The 16,460-nt window shown below is 37.9% G+C and overlaps 1 protein-coding gene across 1 annotated transcript in view; it reads left to right on the plus strand.

Annotated features, from left to right (window-relative positions):
• Positions 1–16,460, plus strand: part of ADAMTSL1 (ADAMTS like 1) — a 370,874-nt gene that overhangs the window by 229,454 nt on the left and 124,960 nt on the right. Inside the window, exons 4-5 of the mRNA XM_057373470.1 lie at positions 844–889; positions 11,130–11,366. Of these exons, the coding sequence (XP_057229453.1) occupies positions 844–889; positions 11,130–11,366 (283 nt within the window). The remainder of the gene's footprint in view (positions 1–843; positions 890–11,129; positions 11,367–16,460) is intronic.

A 16,460-nucleotide genomic window follows, 5' to 3' on the forward strand; every position in this document is an offset into this window, starting at 1 on the left:
GTTGTGAAATTAAGAAATTTAAAATGTTAGGAATTCTATTCTTTTGAAGGATAAGTTTTAAAAGCCAAACCCTGCATTCTGATTTGTACTGAGGACCTCTGCAGAATATCCTGTCTGAACTCATAAAACACATGAAACTTCACCTGAGGTCAAATATTTACAGTACATGCTGCTGAGTGCTAAAAAGGTATCTGGCTGTTGACCTTTCTTTTGAGAACCCTGCCAGCATCAGGGCTGCTCTGGGTCTGCTGTGGGAGAAAAGGAGGAGAGCCATGCAGAGCACATGTGAGGGTATGCGCTCTCTGTGACCTCGCTGGCCCAGCTGCTCTCTGAATGCTGTTCTTCACAGTGAATTGAAGGGAAATAGGTAGTCCCTTCCAACTCAAAGCATTCTATTATTTCATGGTGCTGCAGGCATAGCTCCTCCATCCCAGTGCCCAGTTGTTCCCCACAGGACAAAGCCTGCCTGCTCAGACTGTCAGTGCTGGTGTGTGCCCAGGTGGACACAGAGCTGTGCCCTTGTGAAATCATTATGAGTTGCTTGGGTACACCAGTCATTATTAATGTGATTCAGATGTTGTTTTTCACTTAAATTCTGTATTCTCACTTCCAATCTCATTTGTAAGCTGATGCTACCTTCTGGAAAGTAATTTTTAAAGCAAAAGTAGGAAACCAAAGGAGTTGTGAAATTCAAACCTCAGTAGGTTTGGTGAAGGGGGTTGGTAGAAGAATTGGTGATTAGAGATACATATGGGAAAGCTAATGACACAGTAAACGTTATGTGTTGGCTTTTTATATTCAGCTATTAATGGTTTTGGGTTTGTTTTTAATTTTTGGACACAGGACCTGTGAAGGGCGAAACATCCGGTACAGGACATGCAGCAATGTGGTAAGTGAAGTATAGCTTTGATATGATACAAATCATCACATGTGATAATCACATCCATATTGCAGCAYATAATTTGGTAAAATAGGTGATAGTGAGATTATTGTAGCCATCTAAACTGCGTTCATACCACAGGACCACAGAACYACAGACAAACATTGTCAGTTTCTTGAAAAGTGGAGAGGTTACAGCATAGCCTGATGCTTAAACTGTCTGAAAGGGATTGCAGTCACAGCCACCACAGAGAGTCAGTGAAACTTCAGAGTTGCTTTTTATAACCTCCCTGGCAGAATCAAGACATCTTGTGTTCCCAATCATGCTTTGATAACCAGCTGGTTCACATCGGGTAGTGTGTCAGGCTGGAGGATTAAGCTGTTCGGAATTGAAGACAAGTTAGTAGAAGATATGTGATGCGATGATTCTAATATTTTTCTGTACACTTGTGCCCTCAAAGCATTTTAATTGTGTTGCATGTCTTAGAAAAGCAGTTTTGTGTAGCCTGTATCAGTGTTCTGGCATTTCCAAGGCTCTTGCTGAGTTTTTTATGTGTGGCAAATATAGTTTTCAATACAATAAAGTAAGAAACTTCAACTTCTGTCTCAACAAAGTGAAAGTGTGTTTTCACTGGTGAAAATTGAAATAGAGGCTTTCATATGGAAAGTTTTATTGGGTGCCAAGAATAGTAAAGGCTCTCAAGTTACATGGAGAAATGTCAGTTTTACCAGTAAAGATGGAAAATGAAATCAAACRTACACCGGGCCAAGCTTTCTCATGCCTGATAGGAACATATTCAGGACCCTTTCAATACATGCTTTGTTTAAAAAGTTTAAAAGTTTAAGTTTAAAAAAAAGGAATATATTAGCTCATATTTAGCTTATCTTTTCTTCAACAGACCACAGTTCATAATGAAASAAACTGCTTCTGAGTTGTAGTCTCCTATGCAGTAAGATTTCTCTCAGTTCTTCAGGAGCTGGGCTTTGATAATCCTTGTGAACCCTGTTCAACTCAGAATATTCTATAATTCTGTGATTCCTCTGAAATCTTTTCTGATTATATTGTTTGGGTTCCTGAAACATCTCATCAGTCTAGCCTTCACCTTTCCTAGATGACAGCAACTGGTGTAGTTAACAAATAGATTTGCTGGCAGATTAGCAGTCTGGTTTTCATCTGAGGAACTTTGGCTACACCACATCTGTGTAAGGAATGGGAAAATGGGAAGGGTGATTTGTGCTAGTGAAGTTGCAGGCCATAACTCTGCTATGTAAAAAAAAAAAAAAAAAAAAAAAAAAAAAAAAAAAAAAAAAAAAGATACTGTTAAAGGCTATTTGGACTACAGTTACACCTATTCTTTTTGTTTCCTTGCTCATTGCGACAGTCCCTTTCTGTGTCTGACCTGCCCTTGTGTGTTAACACCAATGAGACACAGCAGCATCCTGCTCCGCTGCCCTTGGCTGCTCCTGGGTCACCCCRAGGAGACGCTGGAGCTTTAGCTGGGTTTCAACCTTTATTTTGGGATCATTGAGTTTAACTTTCCAAGATAGCGAGTATTTCTTTAGATGCTATTTTTAGCTTAGGTTCTGCTTTGCAAATGTGCACCTGAGCAGTTTTCCTTCAAAATAAAGCCTTGTATAGTTCTGTCAGGCAATTCCTTTACATATCTTGTAATTAGCAATACTGGCTCCAGAACTTCCAACCCAACAGTGAGGCATACAGCTGCAGAACTCAATTATTTCATACCAAATAATCCAAAATGAAGTCTTCAAGCTTTCAGCTTTACTATGCTGTCATCAGTGACAGTTTTTCCACTGAAATATGAAGACCCAGCACTATATTTGTGATTTCAAACCATTTTTGGGGGGAGCATAAAGAATGGTTGTACAGTGAAAGTCTAAAGCAGTTTGGGAATCCCAGACTTGCGTGTCTGTTCTGAAATCCATTCTGTTACTGAATTGTGCAGCTGTAACACTGAAGTACTCTTTGTCTCTTTCAGAATAGCAAAAAAATTTAAATCATGTATTTTGTCTTCAATGAAGTCTACTCATTTGTCTCCACAATCCAAGGATACATACACACTAATTGGATCTTGGAAACAACTCATTCAGCCCAAAGCTGCTTGTGGAATTCTGCACTAGAAAAGGTCCACAATATTGTGTGTATTTTTGTTAACTCAGATGTTGCCTTTAGAGATTTCATCCACAAAGATGCTGAAGATCCAGGRGATGGAAATTCCAGGCTCATGAGACCTATGTTTTCATCTGTTACATGACAGCCTTTGCTTTGAAGGCAAATAAGATCAAATCCCCCCATTCCACTCCTGCAAATGAAGCTACCTATCACACATCATGGAAAGTTCCTTTTTGATTTTTGTGAAAAACTGTGAGTCCTGAAATACAGCTTTCATTACCACTATGTACATAACTTCAGGAATGATGTTCATAAAATAACCAAGTTTTTTGGGTTTTGCAAGCTTTCTGTGAACTGACATGGTTTTTTTATGACTGTCCTCTTGCAGGAAAGGATGGGTGGTTATATGTACTRAAAGTAAATATTTGAAATGTGAAAATGGAGAATTGGAAGAATACTTCTCAGAGTCTGGCAATGAGCATGTTTTATAGGCACTATCATTTGCAAGATTWTGCTACAGCTGGTTTTAATTCATCCTGAAATTAAATTACAGAGGAGGAAAAAAATGAGATAAAGAGAGGCAAGGGGAAAGAGTGGCGTGCCTRTTTTTCCAGTGACCTATATTAGTTATTCCAGAGGTGCTGAATAATTTTGCATAATAAAGACTATAGGAAAGACTGATACTGCTGTCTATAAAGCTTCTGAGCAGTCCTTAAAAGACTAAATCCAGTCCAGTATGTTTGCCACTTGCATTGCCTGTTGTAGATCGGAAACTGGAAAGATTGTGGGTATGAARCCACATGTGTAAATAGTAAAGGAAGGAATGAGAGAATCTGAAGATGATTTAGGGTTGAATTGCATCTGCTTTTTTTCTTTTTACTATTCACATTGACTTCTGGATGCTTCCAACCATTTCAGAATATAATCATGGAAGGGAGAGAGGGAGTCATTTGTTTTTCTTTAGAAAATTAGTCTGAATGCAATGAAAACATGCTTTTGCATCTGGGTTGTTATACTCAACATTATGCAAAATAAACAAAAATGTTTCCAAACTCTGAGAAGGAATTTTTAGCTTGTTCTTTTTCTTTTTTTTTTTTTTTCCGAGCTAGCACACTCTTTAGTCCTTCCTTCTAGGTGCCTTCTCAGGTACTAGGTTCTCTCCAGCTTTTGTATCAGGTTGTCATGCCATCCCATGTGCCCTTTCTCTTTCTCAGTCCTTCTGCCACTTGGCTGCCTTTTGCTTTCTCTTCCCATGTGAAAATAACTCTGAGGGAACATGTACTGTCTTTATGMCTTTCTTCTCAGTTGTCAAACTCCTTCTTGTGACTGAAAATATTTTTATTTTCTGTGATATTTTCCCTTTTGCTGCACCGCTTTCTGAATCAGAAAGAAAAAAAAAAAAAAAAGGAACAAGATGAGACTGACACTGAAGCTGCACAACATTACTAGCTCTTTCAACAAGTTTTCTGTTAAACCTAAGATAAAATTTGTAGATTGTAGATCCCATTAATCAGACAACCAAAGCTTGTAAACACCACCTGCAACTCTCTTTATGTATACCTCACTTTMTTCTCTTGGCTGAAGTACCAGCTGTAATGTCATCCACCATTTTTTGGCTCACATTCAGACAAGCTACTTCCATCCCTGTTTCTTATCAGCTCATGCTGCATTTTGTATACACCAGCACCAGTGTTGTTCATCTTACTTTCTACRAAATAACACTATCTTCTTTCCATTCTCGAAATCCCAGCCTGGAAAATGTCAAACCTAAACTTCCATATAAGTGCATAATTCTCAGAAGCACTGGCTTATGTGTATGAGAAGTATCATCACCAAGTAGATATTTTCAGACCTACAAGAATGATTAGCAGGGTTTAATTTTTTTCACCCAGTCGTTATTAGAAACACTATTTTGCAATCAAACTTCCCAGTTTACATTTTATAGTAAAATAAAAAACAAAAATTAAAAAAAATTATATGCCTGAGACATATCTCCTTACTAACACACAATTTATTTAATGTCGATTTATTTTTTAAGTGGAAATTCTTCCAAACTCAGATAATTTATTGTGACTAAAGTCTGTTCTTCAAACTGCTAGATTTTAATAACTACCATCTTACTTCTGATTGGATATATTTTAAAACCTCAGTGTGTCATCTAGAAATTATTTCTTTATACTTGGAAACAAGTGCTTTTAGTATCTAGCAAATGACAGAATCTTGGACTTCTGGATCTGGTATCTTCCCAGCCAGGGAACTGTGAATCTGTGACAATTAAAAAAATAGAACAAAGAACTCCCCCATTGTTGCCAGTCAATGTAAATGTATAAAGAAATTTTGCAGACCTAATAACCTCAATTGCATCCATTACAGTAATTTTGCATGACTATTCAGGACTCTTGGATATTCACAGATTTAAATTCAGTATTTCTGACTTTTTTTAATTTGAATAACTCATTTTCATCCAATAATATGGCACCCTTGATGCCTTTAGAAAAATGTGGTTTAATATTATGTACTTAAATTTTTTTAGCCTGAAGTAYTTGGAAGTTTTCGTGCTGAAATTAAACTGACTCTATCTAATTTAAACACTTTGCTTTAATATTTAAAAGGGATGGAGAGAAAAAAAAAAAGAAAATTACATGGAAGGCTGCATGTTGAATTATTTGCCAAAATGGGAATATATTTCAAAAAAGGCCTTTTTTTTGAAAAATTTATTTTATTAATATTTGTAAGGAGAAATGTTAATGGAAGTCTGCATTTGTAGTTCACTAGTAATTTTAGCTCTGATCTCCACTCCGTGGTTATTTAACACGGAGGAGAACATTTGCTGATGTTTCCCAATTTACTTTGTACCTATTATTTCTCTCATGCTTCACTTTGTCAGATATTGCAGTCTCTTGGGGTTGTCAGAGAAAGCTTTAGTATGAACTCCTCTCAATCTAAGCAACTAAGTGTGATCCTAAGCTATTTTYTAAATTCATGGGAGTAGATTATTGGAAAATCTGGCTGCAAGAAACTTAATTCAAGCAGGGCATTCAACATGGCTTTCAGACTGTGTGGAGTTTCATTTAAATCCTAGATCTCCTAGGCCTCTGTATCTTCATCTAAAGTTCTTACTTGGTCTTAGACAAGCCCCGACTTGAGGTTTTCTTTCTCAGTAGGGAAATCAGTGAAGCTGAAACACCGTGAGTACCTCATGGAACCGGTTCAATAAGCTGTTCTGTCAGATGCTGCACAGAGTAGTCCACTTGTTAGTTCATTTTTTGCACAGAGGAAAAGCTCCAGGTATAGTAAATCATTCTTGGCCTCTGCAAATATACAATCACATATATTGTAAACTGTTTTAAAGTTCCTCCACTGTTTCCACCTATCACAGCTTAGTTAGGGTCTTCTACATTTCACCCACTAAGTAAACTTTAAAAAGCCTGACCCTCTTTTGTCCCATGAAATCTGATCTACCTATCACCAGCAAGGGACATCTGGGATTCATCTTATCTTTTCCACTGGATTGTTGATTAATAGAAATTGTTTTGAATGGGATTCAAACATGGCAAAGCTCCATGGACCTTATGAATTACAGTAGGGTAAAAGAGGAGGTCAAATTAAAAATAAAAAAAAAGAAAATGGATGTGAGGAAAAAAAATGAAGCATAATTATATGGACCATATTAGGTGCCTAAGAAGTGAGGATGAAATCCCTATGTATATTTTTTAATGGATTACATACATCAGAGGGGTTTTTGATCACCTTTAAAATTACATATATTTTCACTGCAGTAGAGGAAATCTTGACCTGATAGGTAGAATAGGGATTAGAGTAATTCAGGACAGGCTCAGTGTTTCAGCAATATCTCATGAGCCTTCATGAGTAAAGGCCATGAAAGTGCCACCTAAGGCTCAGAGAGTTAAAGGAGGAACAGTTGTTTCCTGTTCACTGGTATATTTTCTTCCCTAAAAAGTCTTAATGAATAGAAGTGTGAATATAAATGAACTTACACGAAACTTTCAGGTTTATTAGTTCTTTCTGATTCTTCAAGGAGTGCAATGGCAGCAGTTCCTCATATCTGCAGGGACCCACAGATAATTTCCAAAAAAAAAAAAAAAAACCTGTCAAGATTTGAGTACAGTACCAAAACTGGAATAACCTGGAGCATGGTTGTAGTACTTTCGTGGCCAGATATCAGTGCTGCCCATGCTCCAAACCAAACACAGGCCATGCAGATGTGGTCAGCAAAATTCCTCACAGAACTACACAGCCCATGCAGAGATGCACCGCCTTGGATTCGCTGCTGCCCTGACTTGGCCGTGATTTCTGGCTGTTTGAAGTGTCTGTCKATCTATTGTGAAGGTAGACAAGCTGCACACTGTCACCTCACTCCCAGAATCAGGTCCTGAGCTGGAGGAACACGGAACTTCACTCAGGCCAATGAAACAGTGCTAGCTGGCAGCCACAGAGGATCCCCTTCCCCCAAACCACCATGCTCGTACCAAAAGCAGGCTGGTTTTTTTTTTTAAGACTTTTTGGAGTTGGTCTATAGTTTATCTTGTCCAGGAGCCAGCAGTGCAGAAGTAAGGCACAGTAAGAATGCCYCAAAACAGCAAGTGGCCTTATCTAAAGGTGGGCAAAGTGTTCAGAGGAAAACAGCAATTTACTGCTTGAATAAATACCAAAAAACCCACTGGTTTTGCCTTCTATTTCAGCAACTAGAATACTTACTTTTAGGCTGTGAACTTGTATCTGGTTTTGATTATATGATTGCACAAATCCCAGCATGAAGAGGCTCTGATCCCCACTGACATATAATACAAATGAAAAATAWTAAATTTAAGAAAATTTTTTTAAAAAGTAGATGTGCAAAGTTCTGTACAGCTCCTACTTGTTTAGTCTCAGTGACCTGCTTCTAAAAATGGGTAATATACAGACCACAGATTTTCATAAAACTGTCCATTTTGTTGTTAAAAGAAAATTGTACAACTTGTGCAGATGTTATGCACGTAGATGCAAGTACTTGTGCTTTCTTAACCAGAAGRCATGATCCTTCCTTAGGCAAAGAGATCTCCATGGCCTTCAGGTAGATTTAGGATTCAGGATTTCAGCAGGAGAAAAGTTAGTGTGCCAGGCTGTAACCATTTTTCACATCTGTGTGCCAAGATAAATATGCATGTCTGTGTTTCTGACTGCTTGCATGTATTCTTAATCACTTCAAGTTTCACATGAAAACTCTTTTAAACACAAGCTCTGCCATTTAAATCCATTGTTTCATTTTGACCACAATATCAAAGACTGGAAGTATTTAACATAGGTCCTGGTCACCTGCAGTGTCCTGAAAGCTTATTATATTGATGTACGTTTTTTATTTCTTTGATTTGAAAGTAAAATCCAACACAACAAATATAGTATTGAGTTCTGTACAAAGCAGGATTATGAATTCTATATGTCGTGTGCTTTATTGGACCTTTCTCTCTTTGTAAAAATAAAGCTGTAACAAGGCAGGAAGTTCTGAAGGTAGAGCCAAGCTTGAACCAAACAAGAGAGTTGGCTTGGATTTCTGCAACCAAGCCTTGGCTTGGGTATCTGCCAAGCCAATAGACCTGACTGTATTCATTTACAGACAGAAAAATTCAGAGAAGGGTAGGCACCAGAAGATTTTGTGGCAGGAAATAAGGCCTCTGTGTTCCTTTTTTCTTGTCTCTTCTGTGTTTGAAAATAGAGCTAAACCAGATTTTGGGTCAAGTTGTAACTGTCTTGTTGTTCATCCTCTGTGTAAGAACAGAACATAAAGACTACTTCTTCTCTAATTACACAGCCATAGAGGAATAATGAATTTCCCACATATGTTTCTGCTTGCTTCAGTGTCCTAACTTTGTCCTGTATCAAAAGTTTGCCCAGATGATAAAAAGTGTCTGATTGCCACTCAGTTTTTCTTGATATTTTAAAATCAAACTGAAATACTCACAACGTTTTACCTTTTTTTTCAATCTTCCATAATACATTAATAGAAAAACTCTCTTCTGTCTGAGTCCTCCACTGGTAAAATGCCAATTACAAGCTTGGACTTTTAACCTYCACTTTCAAAAAGGAAGAATTATTGCTGGGTTATTGCTCTTTGATACGTATTTTCTAGAGCTAAATTTAACCCACATCCTTTTTTCTTTTATGCCCTAATCCATTGAACCTTTTGTAACAGGAAGACTATTGCCATGTACTCAGATCACAGAACTTTTGACTGGAGTTTGACCCTTTACTTTTGGGGTGCATCAGGATCAAATATAAAGTGAATTGATTGAAAATTTACTCACATGGTACAAAGCAAATGAGATGACAATCTGTGGCTAAGGCCACGGCTTAGATGTGTGTATAGTTCAAGAAATGTTTGGAGTTGTGATCCAAGATTATTCAACATTCAAACAAGATGGCCAAAACCACATTGCAGTGATGAATCAGAGGCCAGAATGGGGTTTAAGCCAACGGCTTACAAATGACAGATTTATAGCCAAGATTTTTGACCAGATTTGATACTTAAGAAAGGTTTTATTTTAGATTTCAATAAAAAATAACTTTAATTTAGATTTTAATAAAAATGATCCATTAATGTAATGAAGTGACACGCAGCCTCCATGTCTTTCAAACCCAAAGCTGTTATAGTCTGCCCTCTTAAAAAGATGCAGAAAACCATTAGTGAGTTAAGGGGTAGAAAAAGATCTGAGAAACATAGATGATTTTTTAAACCTAGGAGATATTTTCTCTCCACAGCAATAACACTTTCCTCACTGTGAGTATAAGATGTCTGTGAATAAGATTGTCATTAATGATCCTGTAATTAGATGAAGTATTTTGAGGTGAAACAGAAAATAGAAATATCTTATAAGGACATTGTCTAGTTACACGGTTGTGTATAYATCAACCCCTTTTCCTACCAAGTCTATAATCAATGTTTAGGAATCTCTGTTAAAAAAAAATCTTGTTGTCCCCACACAAAGGGTGTAGCAACTGTTCATTTCATCTGGTATTTTACCAGATTTCATCAAGGAGTAGATTTCCTTATGGCAGTAAGGTGGAGGACTATGGGATCTTAATAATCTGAGGCAGTCACATTGCCAACATTTGGGGTTTTTTTTTGTCTCAATTCTTATGATGTTTAATGTTTTCCCTAAAGCTTAGCTCCTATATTCCTGTAATKATGAGAAAAATTCAAGTTACTTCTAAAAAACCCTAGTGAATCTCTAGCCTTTGTGGTTGCTTGCACAAGAAAACTTGAAATACCATTCTTCAAGGATCAAAAACTGGAAAGGAAATAAAAGAACACATGTTTGTTTTGCCTGAAGGCTTATGATTTTAAAGCTCTTCTYGCTCTCTTGAGAACCTATCTAATGTTTTCCAGTGTTAAATGGTAGCAACAAAGTATATATGCATAAGAAAAGCCTAACATTCTTGTCAACAAGGTACTTTGAGTAGTATGACCGGTCTTTGGTTTTTATATCAGATAGACTGAGTTGAGAGTTAGATTTATACATTTCACAAATCTCCTGAAGAATTAAAAAAGGAGCTTTTTTAGGTCTTCTCAGTTGTAAGTCTCTAGTTAGGTGAATTATGAAGTCTTAGGTTAAAGAAATGCAAATATATATCAAAAGTTTCTGAGTTTCTGATTCTTGTTGCCATACCAACTGATTTAGGTCACTGAGGCAAAAAAAAAAAAAGGCAAGTTAGAAGAGCTTAAATAAAGAAGCAATTAAATCACATAGTTCTTTCTTCTTTCTCCTCAAACAAAGGGGAAAATCTGGAAGAGAGTGACTGCACACACACACAGTTCTACACATATGTGCACAAGTAGAATGAAATCCAGCAAGAGCACGAGGCTGTGGTTAAGACATGTACRGTGCATTTCTTATTTCCCATTTACATATGGTCTTGGTGTTCCTGCAATACTTTCATGGAAAGAAGAAAGAAAGGTATAATTATCTGTTGAATTATGTGTAGCTGTAGCTATTTCAATCGCTCTTTTTTGTCTAAACAGAAACTCTCCACATCTGGCAGCTGTGGAACCCAGCCAGCTGCATGATACTGCAACTGGCWGTCCTGAACAGACCTGCTGATCTTCTCCTCTTTCTTTCTGCAGGACTGTCCACCAGAAGCAGGTGATTTTCGTGCCCAGCAGTGCTCTGCTCACAACGACGTCAAGTACCAGGGGCAGTTTTATGAATGGCTTCCCGTCTCTAATGATCCTGACAACCCCTGCTCGCTGAAATGCCAGGCCAGAGGAACATCTCTGGTTGTGGAGCTGGCACCAAAAGTTCTGGATGGCACGCGGTGCTACACTGAATCCCTGGACATGTGCATCAGTGGCTTGTGCCAAGTAAGGAGAGAAGCTCTGCCTTAACGCCTTTCCTCAGATCTCTCTCACATGCTCACTCCCTCTCCTCCTCCTTAGGGTCTTTGTTTTAATCATCTGTTTCCATTTGCTTATATTAATTTCTTGAACTTTTTTTTWTGGTTTTTGGAGGGGAGGTGGGGGAGACATGTATAATTTGAAAGATTATTTTCTCACTTTATGCTGCTTCCTTGGGGATCTTTTGGAGGATTTTATTATCAGTTTTTGAAACATTCTGTGTAATTAGCTGCAGTAGCAGATCTGATTTGGAGCACCTTAAGAAAACAATGTTATGGCTTTTAATTTGGATACACTAAAGTTTTCCAGGTCTATCAAATTACATTATCTTTGAGGATTATTTCTGCCTGTAAAACACACCCACAGTAGATGAGGTACTAAAGTGAAAAACATGCCATTCCTACTGTAGGACTAAGCAGGCTGCTACATCTCCTCGGACCTTAGCATCCTAACTTTTTATTAGTGAGAAACTGGGGCTTTTTAACCCTTCACTTCAGAGGGCATAGAGATCTCTTGGTGATTCAACCAATTTATTTGCCTTCTAATTTGTTTTATATTACCTTTATGCTTTTATTTATACATTGCTGCTATATCATTGCTCCTGTTACATTACTTACTCTACCTACATCAGACTTTATTCTTCTGAATGTCACGTAGGCTGCAGGCTAATGAAGGGAAGGACTTTTGCACAATCTCTGTTAAGTTCTGACCACACCTAAGTCTCAAAAGCAGATGAGCGTAGATTCGTGTTTCATTGCAAGGTCACCTGAAAATCTATGTAAACTTGATGTGTTGTTGGCTTTCTAGTGTATTTCAACCACTTTATGTTTCTTTGGAAGCTTTCCTGCCTGGTCCATTTCTCTTTGATTTTTGGTTGTGAGCCAGAGGTAAATGAAACAGAGTAGGTAGTTACTGGGCTTATCGCGTTTGTGACCTGAAGAAGGCAATTATTTAGATCTCTTGACCTCAGCCAAGGGCATGCTTCTCAAAATTCTGGGTTGCCTAATGAGACAGACTAATTTTAATCTTGTTTTCTGATTTTAAATCTTTCAGAAACTTAACTGGAAGCAGAGAAATCTGGATGGAAGATACAAAGTCTTTTGCATGTAGTGGCCCAGAACTTAGCAGCAGGCTGATTTCTGGTTCAGTCCAAATATGAAGCTTAGTTTGTCTCAAGAAAACTTTCCTTTAGAAGGAGAGTTCCTAATCATCTAGTACTAAAAYAAACTCATTTGCATTCTCATGACAATTCTTACTGGGAAGGCTGAAGGCAGCTGAACTGTTAAAAGTATTAAGACTGCTGTTGTTTCTTAATTGTCTCTGTGGCTTAAGAATGGACAAATATGCTAGCACTAGTGTCCTTGAGTCATTTCAGTTAAACTAACCCTTTCCTTATGTACCCTCAAATGGTAGAATAATTTTTAAGGCATAAATATCTTTGTATTTTCCATATTCTTCAGCATTCAGTTTCTTCATCAACTTTGTCAAATGTTTACAATTACTGCATATTTGAGGATGACCAAAACAATAAAAATATAAATGCTCATGGTGTGTTCCTCACAGCGAAAAATGGGTGCATTAAATTTAAAGCCATTCAAAGTATTATTGTCTCAGTATATCCCTGTTAGACAGTCTTATCTTTGGGACGGTAGAGGTACTGCATTAAAACAATATTAGATTTGCCCTAATTATATATTATAGGACAGCAATTGCTTTGCTATCTGTCACAGCAATAGATGATACTACATAAGCAGTCCACAATGGTAAACAGTATGGGATTAGCCTCAGTAAATGGTGAATCTTTTTTTAAAAACAATGATCTTCCTATTGCTTCCATAAAGATTTTTTTAAAAAATTGGGAAACCAGAGCATTATAGAAGAGCAAGTGGAGCATTCTTTCTCTGTAACATTTGTGTGAATAAACTTATTTCTGTAAGTATAGGAAGTGTGTGTAAACTTCAGAGAAGAGCAAATATTGTTTTAGAAATTATTTCTGTTCATTTGCAGTAGGAGCTGCAGACTACCATTTACCTAAAAYGGTTGACATACTGTAAACATAACAGTTATGGGTCCCAGTAATTTGTGAAAAGTCATAATGCTCCTGGGAGTTCAGCAATATTTTCATTAGATGTCTCCAGAACTGTGTGATTTGATRCAGTGCAGCAGACAGCTATAATGATACAGGTAGGGTTTGTCTTTCACAGCTGCAAAAAATGAAGTCTYTTAAGGTGTATATTCTGTGTAAGGTCCTATACAGAGCAACCCTGGTTATGTGTGCAGATTGGGGAATGAGATGATGCAGAACAGCACCATGGAAAGGGACCTGGGGGTCCTGGYCAGTGGCCAGTTGAACATGAGCCATTGTGCCCTGGCAGCCARGAGGGCCAAGCGTGTCCTGGGGGGCATCAGGCACAGCATCACAGCCGGGCACGGGAGGGGATTGTCCCGCTCTGCTCTGACCTGGGGCRGCCTCACCTCCAGTGCTGGGGGCAGATTTGGGGGACACAATGAAAGAAAGACATTAAACTGCTAGAGAGTGTCCAGAGGAGCGCAATGAGGGTGGTGAAGTGTCTGGAAAGGAAGCGGTATGAGGAGTGTCTGAGGTCACTTTTTCTGTTTGGCCTGGAGAATGTGAGACTGAGGGGASAMCTCTCTGCGGTCTTCTGTACTCACGAGGGGAAGAGCAGGGGCAGGTACCCATCATTTCAGTACCCATGACCAGTGACAAGACCCATGGAAATGGCATGAAGTTGAGTMGGAGGAGGTTTAGGTTGAATATTTTCACCCAGTGGGTGGTTGGGCACTGGAACAGACTCCCCAGGGAAGCRGCACTCTGTCTGACTTTAAGAAGCRTTTGTACAATGCGCTCAGGCACATGGTGTGACTCTTGGAATGACTTGAATAGGGACAGAAGATAGACTAGACGAAAGCAACTTTTGGCCTGCATTGATCCATGTGTTAGGTAACTAAGAAGGAATTGAATTTTCTTGAGATATAACATTATACATAGAACATAGAAATGTGTCTTTTTAATTATAGACTGTAAAAGAATCCTGAATTAGTAAAAGTGATGTTAAAATCAGTGTATGCTTACACAGACATAGAGCATTTCTCCCAGTAGGTCAAACAACAGTGTGAACTTTCTTAACTAACCACTGGGATATATTTCCTTGTGTGCAAGACTTGGGTCAACCCATGGCCTGTYGTCTGCTCAAAAGGTTTTCTTCAGATTACTAATGGCAGAAATTAAAGGTTAGTTTTATTGCCTTCCATGTGGCTCAGTACTCATGCCTGATTTAAAGGTGCTGAATTTCACTCTTATTGACAAGCATGTGTTTGTTAAAAAGATGCAATATTTGGAAATTATAATATTCCTCTCTCATATTTATCCGTCATTTTTTTCAAATTGTTTGGAGGTTTAAAATTACCAGTACCTTACTGGAACAGTCATGAGTCTTTATTTAATTAAGAGATTTTGATTTGAGGTCTTTCTTTTGCATGCTGGCCACTTAGTAGTTAAAGTCAGAAGAGACATCTGATTCTATTCAGGGCAAGCAAAGCCCATTTTCCRTTTAGAGCAAGCTGTATGCCTAAACCCTTGATTAAAAGGGGTATGGTTAGAGATACTTAAAAATATGTTTAATTTTTATGTACAGAGATAGGTAGAAATTAATCAGTAACTGATTTAGATATTGCTGGGAATTAATAGTAATTAATTTCTGAACATTATGTTTTTTCTCCCTATAGTTTTACTCTTAATGCATAGTGTCACAGACCAAACAAYAGCATTTTTCAAACAAAAAATTCAGAATATAATGCATTTTATTTCTTCCTCTCTTGATCCTCCTGAACATTTTAAATTCCTTAGTGTATGGCTATTTGTGTAACTGGGTCCCTTTTTCTTTCTACTATTTTTTAAGAAATACAGATTACTTCTAGATCTTTAGGTCTCATTTTGACATTTTGAGTTTACCTCAGGTTGTAATATGACCCATTGGTATATTAAAGCTAGCTTGAGCCACAATGCTGAAGTCAATAGAATGCTCTGTAAGGAAATAATAATTTGAAGTTCCACTTTATGAAATGTCTTTATAGATTGGCTATAAATATCTTTATAGAAAATTAATGGGTGTGCCAAGGGCAACACATTTAAAACTTCCAATTTCTAGTTTAATTTTCCCTGTTTTCAAAATAAATTCCCAAATCCTTTTTTGGGTTTTTGAGAGTATAAGCAATTTCTGCATACAACAGTTGAAGCTGCAAAGTTGGAGTGTGGTGGGCTGCTCCTGGCAGGATGCCAGGTACCCACCAAAGCTGCTCTCTGTAACCAGATGGGGGAGAGAAATTGTAAMTGAGAGCTGGTGATTTGAGATAAGGACTGAGAGAGATCACCCACTGATTACCATCACAGACAAAACAGACTTGGGGAAATTAGCTGAATTTATTACCAATRAAAATCAGAGGAAGATAATGAGAARTAAAACAAATCTCAGAAACATCTTCCCCGCTACCATTCCCTCCTTTCCTCTACCTCCTCCCTGTGACCAGCAAAGGGAGACAGGGAATAGAGGTTACAATCAGTTCATCATGCATTGTTCCTGCCCCTGCTCAGGGAGAGGAGTCCTTCCCTGTTCCAGTGTGGGGTTCCTCCCAGGGGAGAAAGTTCTCCATGAACTTCTTCAGTCTGAGTCCATCCCACAGGGTACAGCTCTTCATGAACTCTCCAATGTGGTCCCTTTCCACAGGGTACAGTCCTTCAGGAACAGCCTGCTCCTGCTTTTATTTGAAATTAAGGTTATTCTTTATAATCTACTTTACATTACCAAGGAAAAAAAAAAAAAAAAAAAAAAAAAAAAAAAAAAAAAAAAAAAAACAAAAAAAAAACCAGGAAAAGGGCTGCACTGAGCATGTCTGTTAGAATAGTGATTTATCCACTCTGCCTCATGCAGCTCACATCTAGTGTTTAATCTCTCTGAAAAGGAAGCAACATTGGTATTTTCTGTCCTTCCTTCCTTCCTTCCTTCCTTCCTTCCTTCCTTCCTTCCTTCCTTCCTTCCTTCC

This window comes from Malurus melanocephalus, unplaced genomic scaffold (assembly GCF_030028575.1).
Source record: "Malurus melanocephalus ecotype Western Australia unplaced genomic scaffold, MMel_1.1 scaffold_198, whole genome shotgun sequence".
NCBI classification, from domain to species: domain Eukaryota; kingdom Metazoa; phylum Chordata; class Aves; order Passeriformes; family Maluridae; genus Malurus; species Malurus melanocephalus.